At 40.7% G+C, this 22,406-nt stretch overlaps 1 protein-coding gene across 2 annotated transcripts; it reads right to left on the reverse strand.

The window, feature by feature from the left end:
* Positions 1–771: 771 nt before the first annotated feature.
* LOC129695856 (uncharacterized) lies at positions 772–15,936 on the reverse strand. Of its 2 annotated transcripts, none has more exons than XM_055633243.1 (4): positions 15,660–15,936; positions 9,312–9,346; positions 2,357–2,543; positions 772–2,235 (listed from the first exon to the last, which is right to left on the reverse strand). In XM_055633243.1, the coding sequence occupies exons 1-4, from the start codon at positions 15,789–15,791 to the stop codon at positions 1,729–1,731; spliced, it is 861 nt and encodes a 286-aa protein (XP_055489218.1). In that variant the 5' UTR covers positions 15,792–15,936; the 3' UTR covers positions 772–1,728. The 2 variants fall into 2 exon arrangements, with proteins under 2 accessions (XP_055489218.1, XP_055489219.1); XM_055633244.1 differs by lacking the exon at positions 15,660–15,936 and adding an exon at positions 13,984–14,029.
* Between the last annotated feature and the right edge of the window lie 6,470 nt (positions 15,937–22,406).

Below are 22,406 nucleotides of genomic sequence, written 5' to 3' on the forward strand. Positions count from 1 at the left end.
ACCTCTGCCGAGTTTGCCCTTGACTCGTACTCGCAGCATGGTGGTCGTCTAGGTCTTGGGAGGACGTAGGTAGGTCGTAGCAGTCCGTGATGCTAGTCGTAGGTGCTCGTGGCATCAAGTAGGTCGGGGCGTTTTTCTAACATGATGAAAAATGTCCACCAGTAAAAAAGGTTGTGAATTAGGTCGTGAAAGTGGAACAGGCCCTTTTTACTTCCGAATCCTCTGCTGAATTTATGCCTTAATGTCTATGTCAGTTGCACCCTCTCCCATCCTGACCAGTGCTTCCACACCTCAAAAATGTTTTCCTGAAATAGAATTCCAAATGACCTGGAATTTGATGGTATTTCCCAGCCCAGTAAGCCTTCCCCAACTGCGCATGTACGACTATCGCCCCCAACTACGCATGCGCGGATACCGCGCCCACTGCGCATGCAATTTCCTGAAATCTCCCGAAAGTATTTTATTCCCCTAAAATTACCTGAAGACAACCAGAATTTCCCGAACGGGTAATTTCTATCAAAGTGGAAACACTGATCCTGACTCGCGCTATAATCACTGTAATATTCTGTCACTGATTAGACACCGACCATTAGAAGCTGCTTGCATTTAAGGAGACAGCTGGCAAAGACATAATGTCCATTTTGTTCCACAAATTCCTCTGATATTTTATTTAATTCTCAGACTTGAATCACAACATACTTAATGCAGATTTATTTATTGTAAATAATAAAAAAAAATTTTTTAAACATTGTCAAGATATAAAGAATGCACATGTTTAAACAAAATTCTGGTATGAAAATGATTTCTAAATCCGTAATCCAAAGTGACAAATTAATAAATTAATACTGCTATGCAATGCCCTCAGTTAAATTACTTCCGTATTTCCCGGCAATGAAGACGCACCTGTGTCGAAGACACACCCCCTGAGTTGCTAAATTTTGATAAAAGGCATCAAATTGCAACTCTTATCCTTAACTCTTTGGATCGAATTTTATGATTCAATCATGGGCGCTGATTTATCACTATCAAAGAAAATGAACTGCTATTGCAACATTTAAAAAATACTATCTCCGTTATCTCCTTAGGTGGCTGTGCTGGGTAAACGTATATGCTAGATGCATTGTGAATGTATATGCTAGATGCATTGACATCACAGTGAACAGGTTTATTTTTTCACTAGACTCTGATAGTTGAGTTACACTGATGAATCAATGTGTTATTCTATACCCAATCTAATAAAATGTTTAATAACCAGTGACATCAAAGCTATCTTCATAAAATCTCCAAATTTAAGCTTTAGGATGTCTCACACAACAGCAGGGGGAGCTATTTCCCTTCAATGTGTCCCTTAATTAGATAAGTTAAAACAGTCAGACGATACATATATTAAAAGTAAATCAAATTCCTCTTTAGTACTGCAGGTTAATCCATAATTATATTTAATACATTTGTTTGTTAGCATTTCAAAACAGTTTAAATCAATAGTTTTTATCTTTTAATTTAGATTATTGCATATACCTTAAATGTGATAATAGAAAGTGAGAAATGGCTTTTATTTGAGACTATCCAATCTTAGGAAACTGAATTTATCAGCAAACATTGATTCCAACTATAGCCACTCACACCTGTTTTCAATGATTCCATGATTCGGCAAAATTTCTGGTTTATATTACAAAAGGAAAATCAACTATTGCATCACATTATTTATGACAAAAGGGCAAAGGCAGCTTAGGAAAGTCGGGATGGTTGAAACCCAGAATATTCACCATTGGGATCAGAAAAGGCAGTTCTGATTGCCCAAACACAGCAGCTGGGAATGATGCGTTTGTTATTGGCTCCCAAACTACCATGCTGCCACATAATGAACTGCCGGTACGCTGCATGCCTCAGTTCACGCTTGTAGTTTTCAGTTGGCAGAGAATGCAGGCCAAACAACTCATTGCGATAAATCAACATTAGATGCAACACTGCTTCATTCAAACACAAGTTCGCCATCGCACAGCATGTACTTATGCAATGTTGCTCCGTCTTGCCACAGCAAACTTTCTCTATGTCTGTCGGCATCTCCCTACAGTGGCCACAAGCACACCAGTTGGGATTCACCGTGACCTGTCCATCGGGGGAACAGTTTGAGGGCGCATCTTGCAGCAGGTCTATGATCAATCCTGGATTTCTGTTTGCCAATTGCACAAAAATGCCTTCAAGTTTTGAACGAGTGAGCTGGGATGCCAATGTCTGGAATGAATTATAAACAATTGAGTAAGTCAAGTATGTTCCTTTGTTAATGTTTTGAAGCATTGTTTAGTTTTACAACAAACATATATTCTGCCCGTCTTTTGTTGTCACTGATGTTTACCTGGATTTCGTGATTCATTTGTTCCTCTATCTTCTGCTGTTCTTCCTCGCATTGTAGAGTTGAATTGTCACTTGCTATTGAACTGGAAGTTCGCCTCTTCTTGGTTTTTATTTTATTATCAGGTGGTGGATAACTTCTAACACGCCCTTTTCTAACTTCTCGTCCATTCTTCTCTCCAGGTTTTGCCCTGTTCATCATTATTAATGTCAAAATGGATCAGCAAATAATTGATTCCAGAACTAAACACTTACTAGTCTCAATAATTGCACCTGCCCCTCTGAAGGATTTTGTGGAAAATACCTGTCCACATCAAGTTCAATTTCTGAACATATAAAAATCTAATTTTAGAGCATTGCCTCTGCCACCCAGTCCCTCAAAGAAAAGACCACTGCTCATAAGGCCATGGATAATCTAGCATGCAGTCCATCACTCCTTTTAAAAATTAGTGCTTTGGGGAAAAAGCAACACCTTTGCTGATTGCTCATGGAAAATCCAGCAACACTTTGCACAAGGTTTGGAAATGAGATGCCAATGAAAGGATCTACACTGTCACATCAAAGGCACTCTACATCTCTGATTGCTGCAGGGGTCCCATTTTAGTGCCTAGACCAGAATGGAAAATACCATTGCATTTCTTTTAACTGGTTTTTGCAAAACTTCATTATTTTTCGGCAGTTATCAGCGGGTGTCGGCATTATAGACATTATATACCTAACTCATAAGAGGAGGATGATTTCCAACTTCTAGTCACATGAAACATAGAAACATAGAAACTAGGTGCAGGAGTAGGCCATTCGGCCCTTCGAGCCTGCACCGCCATTCATTATGATCATGGCTGATCATCCAACTCAGTATCCTGTACCTGCCTTCTCTCCATACCCCCTGATCCCTTTAGCCACAAGGGCCACATCTAACTCCCTCTTAAATATAGGAACCCTGTTGGATAAGACAGGACATAAATGCATGATCGAAGTACTAGAAAAAATGCTGCACCAGCCAGACCAACTCCCTAAACAACTCTGTTAGTTTGGTACCTAGTCTGCCATTTTACAAGCCAGTTAACCCACTAAGAGTGAACATATAGTCACTCTGTAAACGTTTAAGGCATGTGGAAGATGGGAAAGAAAATGGAGTTGAGATGGAAAATTAGCAACCATGGTACTGATAATTCATCCCAAAGGATTGATAGAAAATATTCTAAATCATAAACAGCACACGTATATTAATCATAGCTCACTTATGACACTTTAATCAATTGAATTAATTACTGTACAATGCAAACTACTTACTAATGTACATTAAGCAGTTTGTTGAAGAGAAATTGATTAATACCTCATCAATTACTCAAAAGCTAAAGGAGTTCCACCGTTCAAAAAGCCCAGAGGCCTCAGTTATTCCTGTCTACCTGACACATTTAATTTCTTAGTGTGAAACTGTGGCGGAGCTCAGAGAACTGAATTATGAGCGTTCAGAACTGATTTTGATTACTTGACATCATCACTATAATTATAGTGGGTATGTGTCTTTAAAAAGATTAGCATTCAGACTTCATATTAATGGGAATTCATGGCAATGCAATAATTCTAAAAAGGATTTGTTTAAGAAGGAACTGCAGATGATGGAAAATCGAAGGTACACAAAAATGCTGGAGAAACTCAGCGGGTGCAGCAGCATCTATGGAGTGAAGGAAATAGGTAACGTTTCGGGCCGAAACCCTTCTTCAGACTGATGGGGGGTGGCGGGGAGAAGAAAGGAAAAATTCTAAAAGGGAAGTTGGAATCAGATAAAACAGTATCTATAAAACAATCAAAGGATCTATATCCTTGGAAACTGGCTTTTTGGTGATGTGCAATACATTGCTCATGTATTGTTATTTCTTTCCCTTTGCTGGGCATTATTTACATCAGGCTTGTTTAATGTGTTTGGTTTATAACATAACCTATTTTAGGGGTATATCAGTATTACCCATACATGTCAACAATGCTCTGACCAGCACAACTTCTAAAGATAAAGTATGATAGAAATCCAACTACCTCAGATAATGAAACAAAACAAATATTGAGCACATGAGACTACATCTATGGAGATAACAATCTGTAATCACTACCAGTTCTGCTGGGTGTGTACGGGTTGTGTGACTGATACATCAAAGCCAGGAATATACCTCTATTTTTTATTTGCATTGTCTTTACAAAGGGGAAAACAACATAAAATAAAACATCTTGTAACAACAATGGGAAGTAATCCACTACATTGATCATAAGTTCATACGTGATAGGAGCAGAATTAGACCATTCAGCCCATCAAGTCTGCTCTGCCATTCAATCTTGGCTGATCTATCTCTCCCTCCTAACCCCATTCTCCCATTCGACCATACATAGAAACATAGAAATAGAAAATAGGTGCAGGAGTAGGCCATTCGGCCCTTCGAGCCTGCACCGCCATTCAATATGATCATGGCTGATCATCCAACTCAGTATCCCATACCTGCCTTCTCTCCATACCCTCTGATCCCTTTAGCCACAAGGGCCACATCTAACTCCCTCTTAAATATAGCCAATGAACTGGCCTCGACTACCCTCTGTGGCAGAGAGTTCCAGAGATTCACCACTCGCTGTGTGAAAAAAGTTCTTCTCATCTCGGTTGTTTTTGTTTATTTATTTATTTATTTATTTATTTATAATTTTATGTTCTTTTTAAGATTTTGACCAATTTTGAACTGTGGGGGAAATGTGAACCTGGGAATTTTCATAATACGCATTATACTATATATTATTCTAAACATGATCCGTATTGGATTTTTTTTTAAAGATTAAATATGGAGAATTTACATTAATTCTATTCTGCATACCCATCACACTTTACATATCTAGTTTATTCCACTGTTCAAGGATCTGCTGGCCATTAGATTTTTTTTTCTCAACACATCGGTAGATATCAGTTGGTTGGAACCATTAAAATTAAATGCTGGTAACCTTTATAAAACCATGGATCACAAAGTAAATAAATGACTTTTAAAATCAAGGAAATAATTAAAGCATCAATGTTTAAACTATCAATTTAGAAGTTTCAAAGCAATTTTACCTGACAGCCTTCTTCAGTAAAAAGAATATATGATAAACACCTAGCAAATGCTTTTTAAGTAATTAGTTCTTGAAGAATGAATCAAGCATTGCCAAATAAATAGAATCATTCCTTCAATGTATTGGCAGCATCACAACTGGCATAAACACAGATGGCTTATCACTTCATAATGGCGCAGACATATGAATATGATCCGTCTGTCTAACTAATAGTAAAGCAGCACAATTGTCTAAAGTAATTATGCAGCGGCATAATTGAAAGATCAGATCACATATTCTATAATTTCCTCTTTCATCTGCATTCATTAAGACTCAACATCAGCATCATCCTTGTTGAAAACATCAACGAGCACGGTGCCTTACAATGCCATGTATGACAGTGATCGCAACTTCCATGAAGTGTGGATGGCCGTTGGCTCGCTAGGAGCTCATCCACCCTTTGACTGGTCTTGTTTTTGGTCCTGCTGGGGGGTCCACAGCCCCCTCCTCACCCGACAAACCAGGTGCGGGGGACGGTTTAGTCGCCGACTATCCGACCATGGAGCAGGTGGCACGGGATTACATGGTACCCGTGGTGGGGGGAGCTCCCTCCGACCTGACTAATTCCAAAATTATAGTCCTTTCCAACCACAATGACTCGGGCAGAAAACTACAAACATTAAAGACTCTGTGAGTAAAGAAATGTGTCCTCATTTCAATTCCAAAAGGCTGACATCAAATCCTGAAATTGACACCTCTATTTCTAACTTACCTAGTTTGAAAAAAATGCTATTCAGCATCTACATTATCAATCCCTCAGATTCTTTTGAAATGGAATCACCCCTTATTCTTCATTAATTCCAGTCTGTCAAGCTTACGTTACCCCATCTCTCCTCAAAGGACAGTGGTCAGTTCATTGCTAGATTCAATCTATGATATCTTTGTGCTCTAATGCCCCTGTCCCACTTAGGAAACCTGAACGGAAACCTCTGGAGACTTTGCGCCCCACCCAAGGTTTCCGTGCAGTTCCCGGAGGTTCCCGGAGGTTTTTGTCAATCTCCCTACCTGCTTCCACTGCCTGCAACCTCCGGCAACCACCTGCAACAGGGGCATTTTATTCTCTTTAGAAACTGAGACAAAAATTCCACATAACATTCCAGTGAGGTTTCTCTTACACGCTATATAATTGCAGCAAGACTTTCTTATATCGTACTCCAGTCCCTTGGCAATATAACATTACTTTGGAATTACTTGCTGTACCTTTTCTGGTGTCACACACCGAGATCAACCTACGAGTTAATTATTAGTTTCTCATCATTAATAAATGACTCTCCTATTCTTCCTACCAATAAATCATGTTATATTTTTGTACCTTATAAAATATGTTCTACCTTCTCACACATCATTCAAGTTGTCTATATCTCAATGCAGCTGCACCTATCCTTATATTATCAGCACATGTGAATATGTTAGACTTCATATTTTAGTGATCATGAACATGATTGTAAAAAGCAGAGGTCCCAGTTCCTGAACCTTATGGCCCCCACTGGCACCCATCTATCAACCTCCAAAAATGCATGATTAGTCATATTATTTCATTAAACAATCACTAATCCCTGTTAATATATTACTCCCAACCTTTCAGCCCTTATTCTTAGTAACAACTTTCTGTATTGTACATGACTAAAATGCATTTTAATAATGTTATTGTATACTACATTCACTTACATATAACCCTGCTAATTACATTCACAAAAAATCTTCAATTTATCAAAAATGATTTATCTAATTGGTCTCTGGATATTCTATTCTAAATAATCCGTTGCATTTGCAAATAATTAATGTCGACAAAGCTGTCCAGAGTTCCTCTATTTCCTTTTCCTTTGTGTTTTCTTGAACAATGTTTTTACACGTCCTGCCTTCCAATCTGCTGGGACTAGAATCCAGGAAACTTTGAAAGATCGTCACTGATCGGGCAGCAGGTAGTTCTGCTTTCTGACTTTTCCCATTCTGTGTATGTTGAGTTTGTGTGTTCTCACTGTAATCATGTGCGCTTCCCTCAGGCTGATCCAGCTTCCTTCTATATTCCAGGGACATTCCGGTTGTAGGATAATTGCCTATTGTAAATTGTCACTGATGTGGGTGGATGGTAAGGAAATCAGAGAGACGTTCATGAGAGCAGTTGAAGGAATAGGTTCAAAGGAAAATATGCAATTATACCAGGCAATTATTTTATGTATATATTTTATATTTATGATGCAACTAGAGTGAATTGATTAGGGAGAAATGTGTGTTATGAGTGTATATTCTATGATTTTGTAAGAATTGGATATTTTTCCTTTTTAAATTGGTGATTTTAATGGCAAAATCAGCATTATCAATAGCACTCTCTTTAAAAGCAAGAAATAAGATATTATTTTAAATGTAAAGATTAAAGACTAGCTTGCTAAACAGTGGAATGCACAAGCAGTGAGATTAATTCTACACATCCTTTTTGCTATGATATTGTCTTAAAGCAAATCTAAATATTCTGAGTTCTCCTTTGAATGCTAACACTGCTTTGCGCATGTGTGTCTCAAACCAGAGATTTTTTTCTGACCACTGATTGAATGTATAGAGCATGAGGGCAAACAAGTATCCAAACTGCCGACTAGTCCATCGTACATATTGTCAGACATCATTAGAATGAAATAAAATATTCTATTAATGTTTGTCTGCAAGATTGGAATTAGGAGAATCTCTGGCCAGGTTTTTAAATCCATATATGCTTCTCCATTGTTCATGAAGACTAGTGCTGGTCCATAGCACTTGGTGGGATGTGTAGTCATGTTGGTACATTGAGATCTGCCCCTGAAATTGTTTCAAATGAAGCAATGGAATGAACTTCAGAGGCAGACTGCAGTGAACTGCAGGAACAGGAACTGCAGCCTGTTTGGTGCTATTCAGATGGGATGCATTTCTGGCAAGTATGCCTCTATGACATTAGACATACTCCTCTCCCACATTATGTATCATAGAAACATACAAAATAGGTGCAGGAGGAGGCCATTCGGCCCTTCGAGCCAGCACCGCCATTCATTGTGATCATGGTTGATCGTCCCCTATCAATAACCCGTGCCTGCCTTCTCCCCATATCCCTTGACTCCACTAGCCCCTAGAGCTCTATCTAACTCTCTCTCAAATCCATCCAGTGACTTGGCCTCCACTGCCCTCTGTGGCAGGGAATTCCATAAATTCACAACTCTCTGGGTGAAAACGTTTTTTCTCACCTCGGTCTTAAATGACCTCCCCTTTATTCTACGACTGTGGCCCCTGGTTCTGGACTCGTCCAACATTGGGAACATTTTTCCTGCATCTAGCTTGTCCAGTCCTTTTATAATTGTATATGTTTCTATAAGATCCCCCCTCATCCTTCTAAACTCCAGTGAATACAAGCCTAGTCTTTTCAATCTTTCCTCATATGACAGTCCCGCCACCGCAGGGATCAATCTCGTATCCTTCTTTGTGTGCCACACTCCCTTTGCAGCAGAAATAACACATGAGTTTATAGATTAAGTGGAACAAGCTTAGATGCCTGCTCCTATTTTACCTTTCCTTAACAAAGCAGGTAAAGAAAACAGCATTGAATCCTTAGCCACAGCCAACACGGGATAATATCCTACACGTCTCCCTCCTCTGGGAGCTAGGTGATGTCCGGCATTAACCTGGCATCTTCCACTGGCCATGCCACACAATGAACTGCATCCTGCAGCTCAGTGATTGTGTATTGATAAGCACAGAAGCATCAAATCATTGCTCCATGTTCCAACAAGCTGATGCCCTGTTTGCCCTTTTCCTCAAGGAAGAATAGTTTTCAATATTGTGACCGTATTAATAAAGCAAATGACACTTACCGAATAATTTCATGCTTTGTAAGAAACGTGAGCTCCTGAAAAATCAATTAGAATTGAATGAATCAGTAAATAGGTCAAAGAAAATTTTAAACTGCATGAATACAGTATAACAACATATTTCTACAGGGATGAAAATTAAAATGTCTGCACTATATTATCTCTTACAGTATACCTAATGAGAATGAAGCATATTAGGAATTAATATTCAAAAGTGGCCCAGACGTTACTGCCCCTGGCTTACTCTCTTCACTTGCTGTCCCCAACTGTGAACTAATTCTACCTGAAATGGGGAAGCAATTAATGACCTCTAGGCATTCCTCATTTTGTGTGGTCAATAGACAGTAGACAATAGGTGCAGGAGTAGGCCATTTGGCCCTTCGAGCCAGCACCGCCATTCAATGTGATCATGGTTGATCATCCCCAATCAGTACCCCGTTCCTGCCTTCTCCCCATATCCCCTGACTCCGTCCGCTGTTTTTAAGAGCCCTATCTCACTCTCTCTTGAAAGTATCCAGAGAACCTGCCTCCACCTCCCTCTGAGGCAGAGAATTCTACAGACGGCAGAGAATTCCACAGACACAGGCAGGCCCCTGACAAACATAACAGGGCAAATCCCACCCTCAAAACCCTAATGGAAACCTTTGACAGCCAGCAGAACCACAGGGCTTAGAACCTAGTACATAGAACAAGAACAGACTCTTCAGCCCACAATGTCAATGCTGAACAAGACGCCAAGACCATCACTTTATCTACCTGTTCATAACACATATCCCTTCCATTCTCACCCAATGACTCTCTAGCTTCAAGCCTCCTGAGTTACAAACATCCGTGCATGGATTATGGTTCCCCTCCAGTTCATATGTAATCTGTCCCTTGTACAAGTTACCTCTGCCCCAGAAGAGATTCCAATGGTGTAAAAATCTGAATCCCCGCCCCCTGCACCAACGTTTTAGCAACGCATTCATCTATCTTCCCATTTCTAAACTCATTAGCATGTGTCATTGGGAGAAATCCAGAGATTACAATCTACGGGGCCCTGCTTTTTAATCCTCTGCTTCTTCGTCTTTTTACGCCCTTTGCTCCTCTCTAGGGAGCATAGAACATTGACAAATGTCCTCACTCGGCTGTTAGCAGTTCTTTCGAGATCTCTCCAGTTGGGCCCGCTCTCAGACATTTCTGTCTGGACACCTCTTCTCCAGCTGTTCCTGGGACGACCCCTTTTCCTTTTTCCTCGGGGGTTCCATTTCAGGGCTTGCCGGGGGAGGTTTCCCAAGTGTGTGTTCATTCCAACTCCATTTTCTCCTTCGAATTTGTGTCAATGGACTCCTGGCTTGTTCTTTTCCACGGGTCCACATTGCTTACTTTGTGTCTGCACCAGATGTCAAGTATTCTCTTAAGGCAGGTGTTAATCTTTGCTGCCTGTTTGTAGTGTGTTTTGTTGTTTTCAATGTCTCTGATCCATAGCATCACGTGTTTCACATTTGAGTTAAAGATGTGTATTTTGGTGTTGATTGAGATGTGTTTGACTCTGCTTAACTCTCCATATTCACTTTGCAGGACTTCAGTGAGCTGAAAAAGCTGTAATTACTTATTTATATATTTTAAATATTTCTGGGTTTAGGTTTAGTATTGTCATGTGTACAGAGGCACATTGCTTTGCATTCTATCCAAACAGATTAGACCATACTATACATCAATACAATCAATTCAAACAAGTAGAGCAAAGAGAAAGGTACAGGGTGCAGAATGTAGAATGCATTTGGGTTCTAATACTCAAAATCATTTAAAAACAATTAGTTACATAGAAAATAGGTGCGGGAGGAGGCCATTCGGCCCTTCAAGCCTGCACCGCCATTCATTGTGATCATGGCTGATCATCCCCTATCCACCTCCAGTTTAAATTCCATACTTATACATTTGACAGTGTGCGTGTGAAAATCTGGAATTTACTGAAGTTTTTAAAAAGCATCAGAGCAATAAGCGACAATGTTTAGCCCATAAACTTTCCATTCTATAAAACCCTGAAGCTGCAGCCTTATGATTTCCCTGCAGAGAGCATGTCATCCTTGTTACAGACACACTCCTAGATGACAAGCACACTCTATTTCTCTCCAGGCCAATCGACAGTAATATGAAGGCAAAGCACTTGAGCAGGTCTCAAATTCTGAAAAATCGAACGGCAAAAGCTTTTGCGCGATGACACAAATAAATGGCCTGATCTTGATAAACTGCACAGCTCCTAACAGCGGTGACACAGTCTCTTTATCAACAATGTGTCTCACAATCCCCCCCTGCTCCTTTTTACTCAGGGGAACGCTTTCACAGTTCAATCTTTTTCTCCGCTACTTTAGCTTTACATTTTATCTCTGTTACGTTTGGAATGAAAGATAAATAATTGTGAGTATTGATGTAATATTAATATCTATCATACTAGCGATTTGTCCGATTGGTCTAGATGCTGTGAGAATAGAAATCTTCAAATCTCGAAAACAATGGCCCTGAATTATTTTCCTATTTCAGCAAATACAATGCTAATCACCAGTATTGAATATTGAATGGCGGTGCAGGCTTGAAGTGTACCCCTACACCTATTTTCTATGTTTCTATTGTGCTAAAACAAAATCGAGGGAAGAAACATCAAAAGCATAACTCATTTAATGCAGCGAGGTACTTTATGAATTTCTTTAGCAATTTCAGTGGTAAAATAATGTGAAATAATAACAGAAAATACTGGAAAAGCCCAGTTGATCATACAAGTATGAGGAGGGGATATCAGATTTAATGTCCCAGGTGATGAGTTTTCAACAGTACTAAGAATAACTAGAAACCAACCATGCTATAAGGTGCAGAGAAGTAGGGGGGAAGCAGGAAAGAACACGAAGACATATTTGCAAAGAACTTAAATGATAAAAGTAATGAAGGTGATGAAAGTGGCATGATTCTGGAAGAGGCTCAAATGCAGAATAATTTTCAAAAATTCCCGAACAAACATGGAGAGAATGTTGGAAATCCAAAACAAGAATTGCTGATTATCTAGAATTGTTGAGTCGAGAAGGAATGCACATCGTTAGGTTTTGAAGTCCTCGTCCTCAGGTTTTTGATCTTTGATGGACCAATGTAAGTGGCTGAACACCAAGACCCCAAAGAGGAAGTGAGACAGAGAATTAAAGTGACAGGCAACTTCAACATCCAGAGATGCTGCCTGACCCATTGAGATACTCCAGCTCCTTGTGTTATTTTATTTAAGCTCAGGATCACGCCTACTGAACAGACATGTTCAGCACATTGTCTCCCCACTGTACTCACTTTCCCCTGTGAAGAAGAGCCATGCTGAAAAGTAAATGCAACAAACCCTCACATTATGGAGGGATTGTGTTCGTAGAAAACGATTCATATCATGGTTGTCAGAAATGCAAATTCTTTTCTCCATTGTATCCCATGAAATAATTGGAGATGCACTCCTTTGGGAAGTTTCTCTCTCAACAGTAATGGGTGCATGGTTTATAGGGAAGGGAATTCTGATTGTATTGTAGACAGAAGTCCGCAAGTGCCTCACCAGGTTTCCAGTCACAATTTTCTATTCACTTCCATCCAGACTCCTCTGTCCTCAGCCTTCGACACTTTTCCAGTGAAGGTCATCATAGGCTTCAGGCTCCACAATGAGTCCAACAGTTCAAATAATCAGCAACCAGCATTGTTGTTCTGAAGGGGCTGTCCCACTGTACGAGCTAATTCAAGAGTTCTCCCGAATTTCCCCTGATTCGAACTGGGAGAATTATGGTAATGGCCGCTCATAGGTACTCGGGGCTCTCGTAGACATTTTTCAACATGTTGAAAAGTCTTCACGAGCTTACCGCGTTTCCCGAGTACCTGCCGTTAGCGTTACGAGCCGCTAAGAGACGTCCCGAGCTACGTACATTCTACGTGCTTACCATGAATTTGATTTTTTTTTAACTCGGGAGAGCTCTTGAATTACCTCGTACAGTGGGACAGACCCTTAAGTTTTCCAGAGTTCCTTCGGGAATGCTTTAAACGTCAAATTCTTCATTTACATCTCCTCAAGATATCTGTTCTCTACTACCACCTTCATTCTCCTTGTACCATCAATCCCTTTTTTTTCATTTAATCTCCCTTTCGTAAACATTTCTGGACTTCCTCTTTTGTTCTCCACCCATCTCCTCCTTTTTTATTTTACCCATAGTCTGGACTGAGTTAATTATCAATGCACAAGTATAGTGAGGCAGTACAATGAAAATCTTTCCTGCGGCAACACAGAAAATATAAATAAAACCTAAATTGTACATACATTATAGATGATAATGAAAAGAAAAAGGCTGCAAGAACAAAGCATTAATGAAGAAACACAATCAGAAAATAAGTCCGTGGAGTTGGTTTATAATGTTTTGTTTCCGAGGTAGGTTTCTGGTTATGCAGGTCGGTTCAAGAACCTGATGGTTGTAGTAAGGTAGCTGTTCCCGAACCCTCTGTGGGGCCTCGAGCTTCTGCTCCCCCTACCCAATGCCAGCAGCGAAACGAGGGTATTACCCAGACGGTGAGGATCATCGCCACCTTCTACAGGCAACATCTCATGTAGATACTATCTATGGAAGGGAAGGCAGGCCTGAGTCCACCACTCCCTGCAGCCTCTTGCAATCAAGTGCATATAACTAACCTTAGTTTTGATGGTCCTCATGCTGAAACATTACCTCTGTTTTTCTCTCTCTGTAGATACTGATTGATCTGTTTTCAGTATTTTTTTATTTTATTGTATTGTCGTGATGCACGGTGACATCTGCATTGTGAGCTGTCTCCTGCTAATTTTTTATCACCGCTCAATTTTGAAATGTTCAAAACCTTTCGGCGACAGTGGGCTCGAGGTTGCCTGACTTCTCCTGTCGTGGGCGCTGTGGTATGTTGTCGTAGGTTGTCGCCAGGATGACGGCAGGTGACGTTGGCTGTTGCCGGATCATGACCTCGGTGAATTCCATTGGCAACAACCTACATCATCCTACGTCAAACGGCAACAGTTCTAGCGTCAAGAGAAGTCTTCAGTTGTCTTCAGTTGTAGTTTGTCGTAGCTTGTCACGAGTGGAGGTAGGTTGACTTCGGTTGTTGTAGGTTGTCGCCTGTGTGGTCGAGGTTTGCCGTAGGTTGTCTTAGGTACAGTCGTAGGTGGACATTCCAAATCGCGAGGAATTGTGTCGTTGGTGGACGTAGCTTGTCGCAGCTTGATGTTGACCAGGTGGTAGCTTGTCGTGGACATTGCCATAGGATGGGTGCAAAAAGCCATTTTTTCCATCACGCCACGACAGTCACCTAAAAAATCGCCTAAGTGGGACAGGCCCTTAATGATTTCCTGCTACACACTCTACGGTATTGGAGCACCACCGCTCATTTGATGCCTCTGAGAAATTCTACAGAGAAGGTTCACCAGACTGATTCCTGGGATGTCAGGACTTTCATATGAAGAAAGACTGGATAGACTTGGCTTGTACTCGCTAGAATTTAGAAGATTGAGGGGGGATCTTATAGAAACTTACCAAATTCTTAAGGGGTTGGACAGGCTAGATGCAGGAAGATTGTTCCCGATGTTGGGGAAGTCCAGAACAAGGGATCACAGCTTAAGGATAAGGGGGAAATCTTTTAGGACCGAGATGAGAAAAACATTTTTTCACACAGAGAGTGGTGAATCTCTGGAATTCTCTGCCACAGAGGGTAGTTGAGGCCAGTTCATTGGCTATATTTAAGAGGGAGTTAGATGTGGCCCTTGTGGCTAAGGGGATCAGGGGGTATGGAGAGAAGGCAGGTACAGGATACTGAGTTGGATGATCAGCCATGATCATATCGAATGACGGTGCAGGCTCGAAGGATTAAATGGCCTATCCTGCACCTATTTTCTATGTTTCTATGTTTCCACTCAACATTTGAACTTTAAGTTGCTGATATGAATTTGCAACAATTGCTCCTGGAGTCATCAGCTTCCAGTAGAAATATGGAGTTTTGAAGAGCGCTCAAACATTGCTGGTTTCTACAAGCATTTTCTCAAACTTTTTACGTTTCTAATTTGTTCCATAACGATTTGCAAATGCTGTCAACGCTTTTCCTCTAAACATTGTCAACCCTTTTCCTCTAAACTTTATCTGCAAACTTCCAATGGCATAGAAGGTTTACATGGTTATTCCAAAATGGTTTTAGAATAACCATGTAAAAGATAAAATGCTCCCCATGCTTACAACATCCACTAGCCTCTATCCTCAACATCTGTGCCGGTACAGATCCTTTGAGGACTTACAGCAGCATGCGGAAGTTGTGAAGTTTGGGAGGGCCTTAATGGGATAATAGGTTTACCTGATACTCGTTCAACTCCACCTTTGATAATCGATCACTTGAAATGCGCCAGGGGAATGTTAAATTTTGCAGATTCCACGAGCTTGGTTTAAGAATTTCGAAGATTCTTGATTTGAGACCGTTCTCTGTCATCTCTTCAACCTTCCAGACACGAGTTGGTCATCTGTCGAAACCAAAGACTATCAGCTCCTGGCAGTTACAGATTACCCAAGGGGCAGAAAATGAAGGGAATGTCAGTTGTCTAAAATGAGTACGTTTACAATCAACCTATCAATCAACACACCACCTTACTTGGGAGTTAATAATCAGCTCTGGAATGTGGTTTTAAATTCAAAACTCTTTGTGTACATAAACATTCTGTTGCTAGGTTGCAAACTCTTGTGATGTCACCCTTCGACTTTGAATATATTTTTTCGCCTTTAGTTGCTTTTGCACAAATTGCGCGAGCCTTAATGTGGCACCCAAACATGTCTAATCAAAACTCTCCACCTCAGTCAGCTCAAAAGGCTTCTGGACCAAGAACCATTGAGCTTTCCAGCAGCATTTCCTACCTTAACCAGTTCTTTCGACTTGTGTTGGCCACATCATTCAGTATTTAAAGTGAGGAATGGTGATTATGATGCTTGTTCAAGAAGGAACTGCAGATGCTGGAAAATCAAAGATACACAAAAATGCTGGAGAAACACAGCGGGTGCAGCAGCATCTATGGAGCGAAGGAAATAGGCAACGTTTCAGGCTGAAACCCTTCTTCAGACTGATTGAAGGGTTTCGGCCCGAAACGTTGCCTATTTCCTTCGCTCCATAGATGCCGCTGCACCCGCTGAGTTTCTCCAGCATTTTTGTTTACCATGGTGATTATGATGTTGTGTGCCAGTTGGTAAAATTTTTCAACGATGTAAATCAGCACTTGTATTCTAAATGGAGTAGCGTGCGATATTCCACTTTGGGAGGTCAAATGTAAGGGGAGAGGATACAGTAAATGGGAGGACCATCAGCGGCATAATGGGAAGTTGAGGTGCAAGTCCACAGTTCTCTTTAAATGGCCACACAAGTAGATTGAGATATAAAAAAGGCCTGCTTGCCTTCTTCAATCAGTACAAAAGTCAGCTGTATAAAAATGATCACAGCTGTATAAAACTTCAGTTAAGTCACATTTAGGGTATTGTGTGCAGTTCTGTTATCCCCAATATAGGAAGGATGGGGAGGCTATGGAGATGGTGCAGAAGAGGTTCACCAGAATGTTGCTTGGGTTAGAGAGTACTACCAATAAGTTGAATGAATGGATTGTTTTCTCCAGAGCGTCAGAGTCTGAGAGGGGACCTGATAGAAGTTTATAAAATGATGCGTTGCTCGTATAGGTAGAGGAATAGAAGAGGAGGCAGGAAAAGGTACCACAAGTCACGGGGTTGGGAGAGATGTTTTTGAGTGTGAGACACTCTGAGACGCTCCAGTGATTGAGCTGAGGAAGATTGCCAAGTTGAAATCATTCTTCAACCCCCCACCTCCCTTGACAGAAGGACTGCAGCATTGTACTTTTAATTTTTCAAGGGCAATTTTGAGATGAGCAATAAATATTGGTCTTACTACTCAGATCCTGAAAAAAGAGTAAATGAACAAAAGCTCCAGATTTTATGGTAAACTGTTAATTCCATGCTCTAGGAAGTCACACAGAACTGCAATGACAGTTTCTGATGTGCTGGGATAGTTCACAATAAACAATATAATAGTGCACAATAAATACTTTTCATTTAATGGCGATATTCCTGAGATCTGCATCTCTACACTCTGTAGCAAGTCTAGGACCTGGGTGCTCATGTCTGGCATTTCCATTACATCTCCTTGAGTTTACATCTGTTCCATGGATCATGTTGGCCAAAACCCTCTCTCACATCATAGTCTTATCGCTGTGCTGGTACCTGGAAAGGTCAGAGTGAGTGAAGGTGCATCCAGGAGGCTGGCACCACCACAATCCGCTACCCATCAAACTGAGGAGCCACAGGGCAGTCATTGCAAGGACTAGAAGATGGCCAGTACACCAAAGATCAGCAGCAGATGCACCATTAAGTTCTCACTAAATGGAACCATTTTTTGATGCAAAAAGAAACAATTGTGTAAGATACAAGTATTCGACTGCACGTAGCTTTACTATAGACATAAGTCTTTAGAGATACAGCATGGAAAGGGGCCCTTCACCCACCGAGTCTGCGCCAACCTTGTGCACCAACACCATCCTATACACTAGGAACAATTTACAATTTACAGAAGCCAATTAATCTGCAAACCTGTATATCTTTGGAGTGTGGGAGGAAACTGGAGCACCCGGAAAAACCCACGTGGTCACAGGGAGAATGTACAAACTCCATACAAACAGCGCCCATAGTCAGGATCGAACCCGGATCTCTGGTGCTGCCAGGTAGCAGCTCTACCACTGCACCACTGTGCCGCCCTGTAGCTGTCAGCACCCGCACCTCCACTTCATTTAAAAGATTATCCTTGGAAGGTGGCCATTACAGGTCGGTTGCCTTGAGACAATCAGGTCACTATCTGAGCTATTTTAAAAGCTGCTAAAGGATTTTATATTTAAGAAATTGAGAAACATTGTTCAGGATTTCAACACTTTATTTTAATTAGCAGAAGCATCCTTGTTACATTCTCGCATGACACTTAATCTTGCTGGGTTTAATGTTTACACAGAAGAGTCTGGATGGATAGCACTGCTGGAGGTGAGTGGTTGATTTATTTGTAGAGTATTTGGTGGCCTGCACCATTCATCAGGAAACACAGTTTCAAATTCCCCTTGACCGGTGGAGAATTAAAAATATGAAAATATATTAAAGCTGGAATTAAAAAGATGCTATTAGTAACTGTGACCATTAAATTACCAGACTGTTGGACGAAAAAAAACCCACTTAAAATGACGTGTTTAAGAAGGAACTGCAGATGCTGGAAAATCGAAGGTAGACAAAAATGCTGGAGAAACTCAGTGGGTGAGGCAGCATCTATGGAGCGAAGGAAATAGGCGATGTTTCGGGTCAAGACCCTTCTTCAGACTTCTTCAGTCTCGACTTAAAATGACATCGTTCTTGCAACCATGCTTTAAAGACTAAAGGAATGAATGCCACTGAGAAATTTTAATTGGGTCTGATTTCAAGTAAAAGCTTCCAAGAATACAGCACTACAACTGGATGTCTGAACGTAATGCTCTTTGAAACTGCCATTTTCTAGCCATTAATCTGTGGTGCTGCACATCCTCCACGTGAAGAAAAAAATCCCTTTACAGCAGTCACATCTCATTCACAGGCTGCAGAAGAATAAAGGCATTGGAATACACATGTGCAGCAATGAATCATTTATTTCAGTATAATCACAGCTCTTCAGTTAAGCAAGGGGACATTGCTTTAAGTGCACCAGTCCCGGGGAAAGACACAGGTGGAGCATTTCTTAAACTCCGAGGGATTAAGTTGAATAATCAGCTTCAGGGCTTAAAGGCAAAAATAGAAACAGTAACTGGAACAAGCATTGAGACATGTAAAAAAGCTTCTGCCAGTGATTGCCTATGCTGAAACATGCCTCCAAGCAGCCTCAGCGATGTTCCCTGTGGCGTCTATTTTTGCATGGCTGGAATCTATTAAACATGAAATAAGAAAAGGAGGACATCTGAATTCCAAAATCCAAAGAATTGGTGTTGACCTTTCGGCATGGGCCAGCACAAAGCTAAATCTTACAGTGTTTTGGAACAGCTGTGTGAAACAAGGTAAGAAGTATAATCAGGATTCAATAGGTACAGTAGTTTTACAATAGAGAATAATTCTAAGCAATTTCATTCCTAATTGTAATGCTTTGATATAAGATTGTATTTAATATGAATAATCAATCTGCTTTGATTTTACTTCCTTTTCCCATATTTTAACTGGTATTGTCAGGACCTGAAACAACTGCAGCTAAGTTGTGTTGTTGAATTCTCAGGCCTTTTCTCCTCACTGATTGGAACTTCACAGAAGTCTACCCAGATATTAGAGTCCAGTATCCATCAGAGCCAGAACACATTCCAATGTTAAGGAAGGAACTGCAGATGCTGGTTTAAACCGAAGATAGACACAAATTGCCAGAGTAACTCAGTGGGACAGGCAGCATCTCTGAAGAAGGGTCTCGACCCAAAACATCATCTATTCCTCTCCAGAGATGCCGCCGGTCCCGCTGAGTTACTCCAGCATTTTGTGTCCATCCCAATGTTATGCTGCTGCACCCTCCCCCACTCCTGCTAATCCCAGGCATCTGTTACACTTGCACTGCAGAAGAAACATTCCATTCCCACAGACGTTGGCATTGGTGGGCTTCATGTGGCCGTTCTGCAGCATAGTCAATATCAGATGGAATAAACCTAAAATTGTCATCTCTTAATGGAGGGCATTTTCTTAATGCAAATTTTCTCACGGAAAATGTAATTTGTAGTATGTAGTAATGAATTCTTCTCTGGACCTGAAGCCACATCCATGTCTGGTTTATTTTACACATATCCTCCTGCCTATCTGAACATAAAGTGTTTATGAGCCTCAACTCCTTTCCCTCTTTACTTATCCCCATTAAACTCTGACCTAGCAACAATAAAATAGGTGTCTTCCAAATCCAGGCTCATCCTTTCCACAGCTCCTTGAAGCCAATCAAAGGCATTCAATAGTCTTACTAAAAACAATCTTTTAAAAAAAAAGAACTGGTTAAAGGTAAAAATAACTTCCTCTGTAGCTGGAAAGTGGATCAGATGATACCAAGATTGCTTGGGTCACAGACTGTGGTACTGGCTGTCAGAGTATACAGCAGGATAGAGATCTGCTACTGAAATGGGTGGAGAAATGGCAGATGGAGTTTCATTAAAGGCAAGTGCGAGGTGTCACTCTTTGGGAGTTCGAATATAAGGGAAGAATATATAATTAATGGCCTAATCCTTCCATTGATATACAGAAGAATCTTAGGGTCCAAGTCCATAACTCCCTGCAAGTAAACACAAAATGCTGGAGTAACTCAGTAGAACAGGCAGCATCTCTGGAGAAAATGGGTGACGTTTCGGGTCGAGACCCTTCCTCTGGTTTAAACCAGCATCTGCAGTTCCTTCCTACATACTCCCTGTAAGTGGCATCACAAGTAGATAGAATGGTAAAGAATGCCAATGGTATGCTCGCCTTCATTGTCTGGGGCATTGAGTGTAAGAGTCAGGAAGTCATGATGCAGCTTTATAGGACTATGGTTGGGCCACGTTTCGAGTATTGCGTACAGGTCTGATCGTCCCATTACAGGATGGATGTGGGGGCTTTGGAAAGGATGCAGAGGAGTTTTACCCAAATGGTATGACTGAATGGCAAACCAAATTCCTCGTATGTTGCAAAACATATTTGGCTAATAAATTACTGTTATGATTATGATTATGATGTAGGTAGAGGAAAAGAAGAGGAGGCAGGAAAAGGTACCACAAGTCACGAGGTTGGGAGAGATGTTTTTGAGTGCGAGACACTCTAAGATGCTCCAGTCATTGAGCTGAGGAAGATTGCCAAGATGAAATCATTCTTATTCATCCCATCCTTCCTTGACAGAAGGACTGCAGTGTTGTACTATTAACTTTTCAAAGGCAATTTAGAGATGAACAATAAATATTGGTCTTGCTGCTGATACTCAGATCCTAAAAAAATGAGTAAATGAACAAAAACTCAAAATGTCATTGCAAACTGCTAAAGCCATGCACTGGAAAGTCACGCAGAACCGTGTGAAGGAAAACGTTTACCTTTGCTCAATACAGATTGGAGGTAACTGCAGACCACGTAATTTAACCTCAGTAGTGGGAAAAGTTTGAGAAACCATAATCTGGGATAGAACAATAGTCACTTGGTCAAGCGTGGATTGATAAAAGAAAGTTAATGTGGATTATTGAAGGTAAATCTGAATTAATAAAGACTTTGATAAAGTTTGTGATGAGGTAGCATTGGGTCGATGAGGTAAATGAAGACAATGGTATATATGGATTAAAATAGGCAGTTGATAAAATACCACATGTTGGCTTATCATCGACGTTGGGACATGTACCATAAAAACAAAACATGAATGGAAATTGTTATTCAGATTTGAAGGCAATTCTCAATTACATTCCACTCAGATAAGTAGGATGATTAATGTTTTTATTAATGACCTACACTTGGGAGTACAGAGCACCATTTCTAAATATCCAAATGATGCAAAATTTATAGGGGCAGTATATAACTAAGAGGATAATAATGGACACCTCGGAGATATAAATAGATTGGCAGAAAAGGATTGACGGGTAGCAAATGAGATTTAATGCTGAGCTATGTGAAGTGTTAGTTTTCGTAAGAAGAAGGAGAAGCAATATAAATCAGAGGGCACAAAGCTGAATAATAATAAGTTTCCTCATTCACCCTGGAGCACAACCTGACCATTGCCACAGTTTATCTCTGTCCTCTCTATCTTTTATGCTGTTAAATTTGATCACTGTTAAATGTAGGAAAATGCAGTAACCAATTTCAACACGGCAAGTTCCAACAAATAGCACCCTTACCCTCTCTCTCTCTTCCCTGTGTGTTCTAGCCCCCCCCCTACCTTGTTGCACACCCATTTCCCCGCTGTCTTCCACTCTCCACTCATCTGTTCCTTTCCCCGCTTTGGTTTCTCTTCTCGCATCGTCGAGCTTGCCAATTCCTTTTTATCTCCCCTCTTTGCTTTCTCCCCTGTACCCTTCCACCG

The sequence above is a fragment of the Leucoraja erinacea genome, chromosome 3 (genome assembly GCF_028641065.1).
Source record: "Leucoraja erinacea ecotype New England chromosome 3, Leri_hhj_1, whole genome shotgun sequence".
NCBI classification, from domain to species: domain Eukaryota; kingdom Metazoa; phylum Chordata; class Chondrichthyes; order Rajiformes; family Rajidae; genus Leucoraja; species Leucoraja erinaceus.

Excerpts from the sequence above, each read along its gene's own strand:
- LOC129695856 (XM_055633243.1), bottom strand. The coding sequence starts at position 15,791 with ATGACAGAGAACGGTCTCAAATCAAGAATCTTCGAAATTCTTAAACCA. Across the intron at positions 9,347-15,659 it reads TGGAGTTGAACGAGTATCAG|GAGCTCACGTTTCTTACAAA; the intron begins GTAAACCTATTA and ends TTGATTTTTCAG. Across the intron at positions 2,544-9,311 it reads ACAAAGCATGAAATTATTCG|GGCAAAACCTGGAGAGAAGA; the intron begins GTAAGTGTCATT and ends AATGATGAACAG.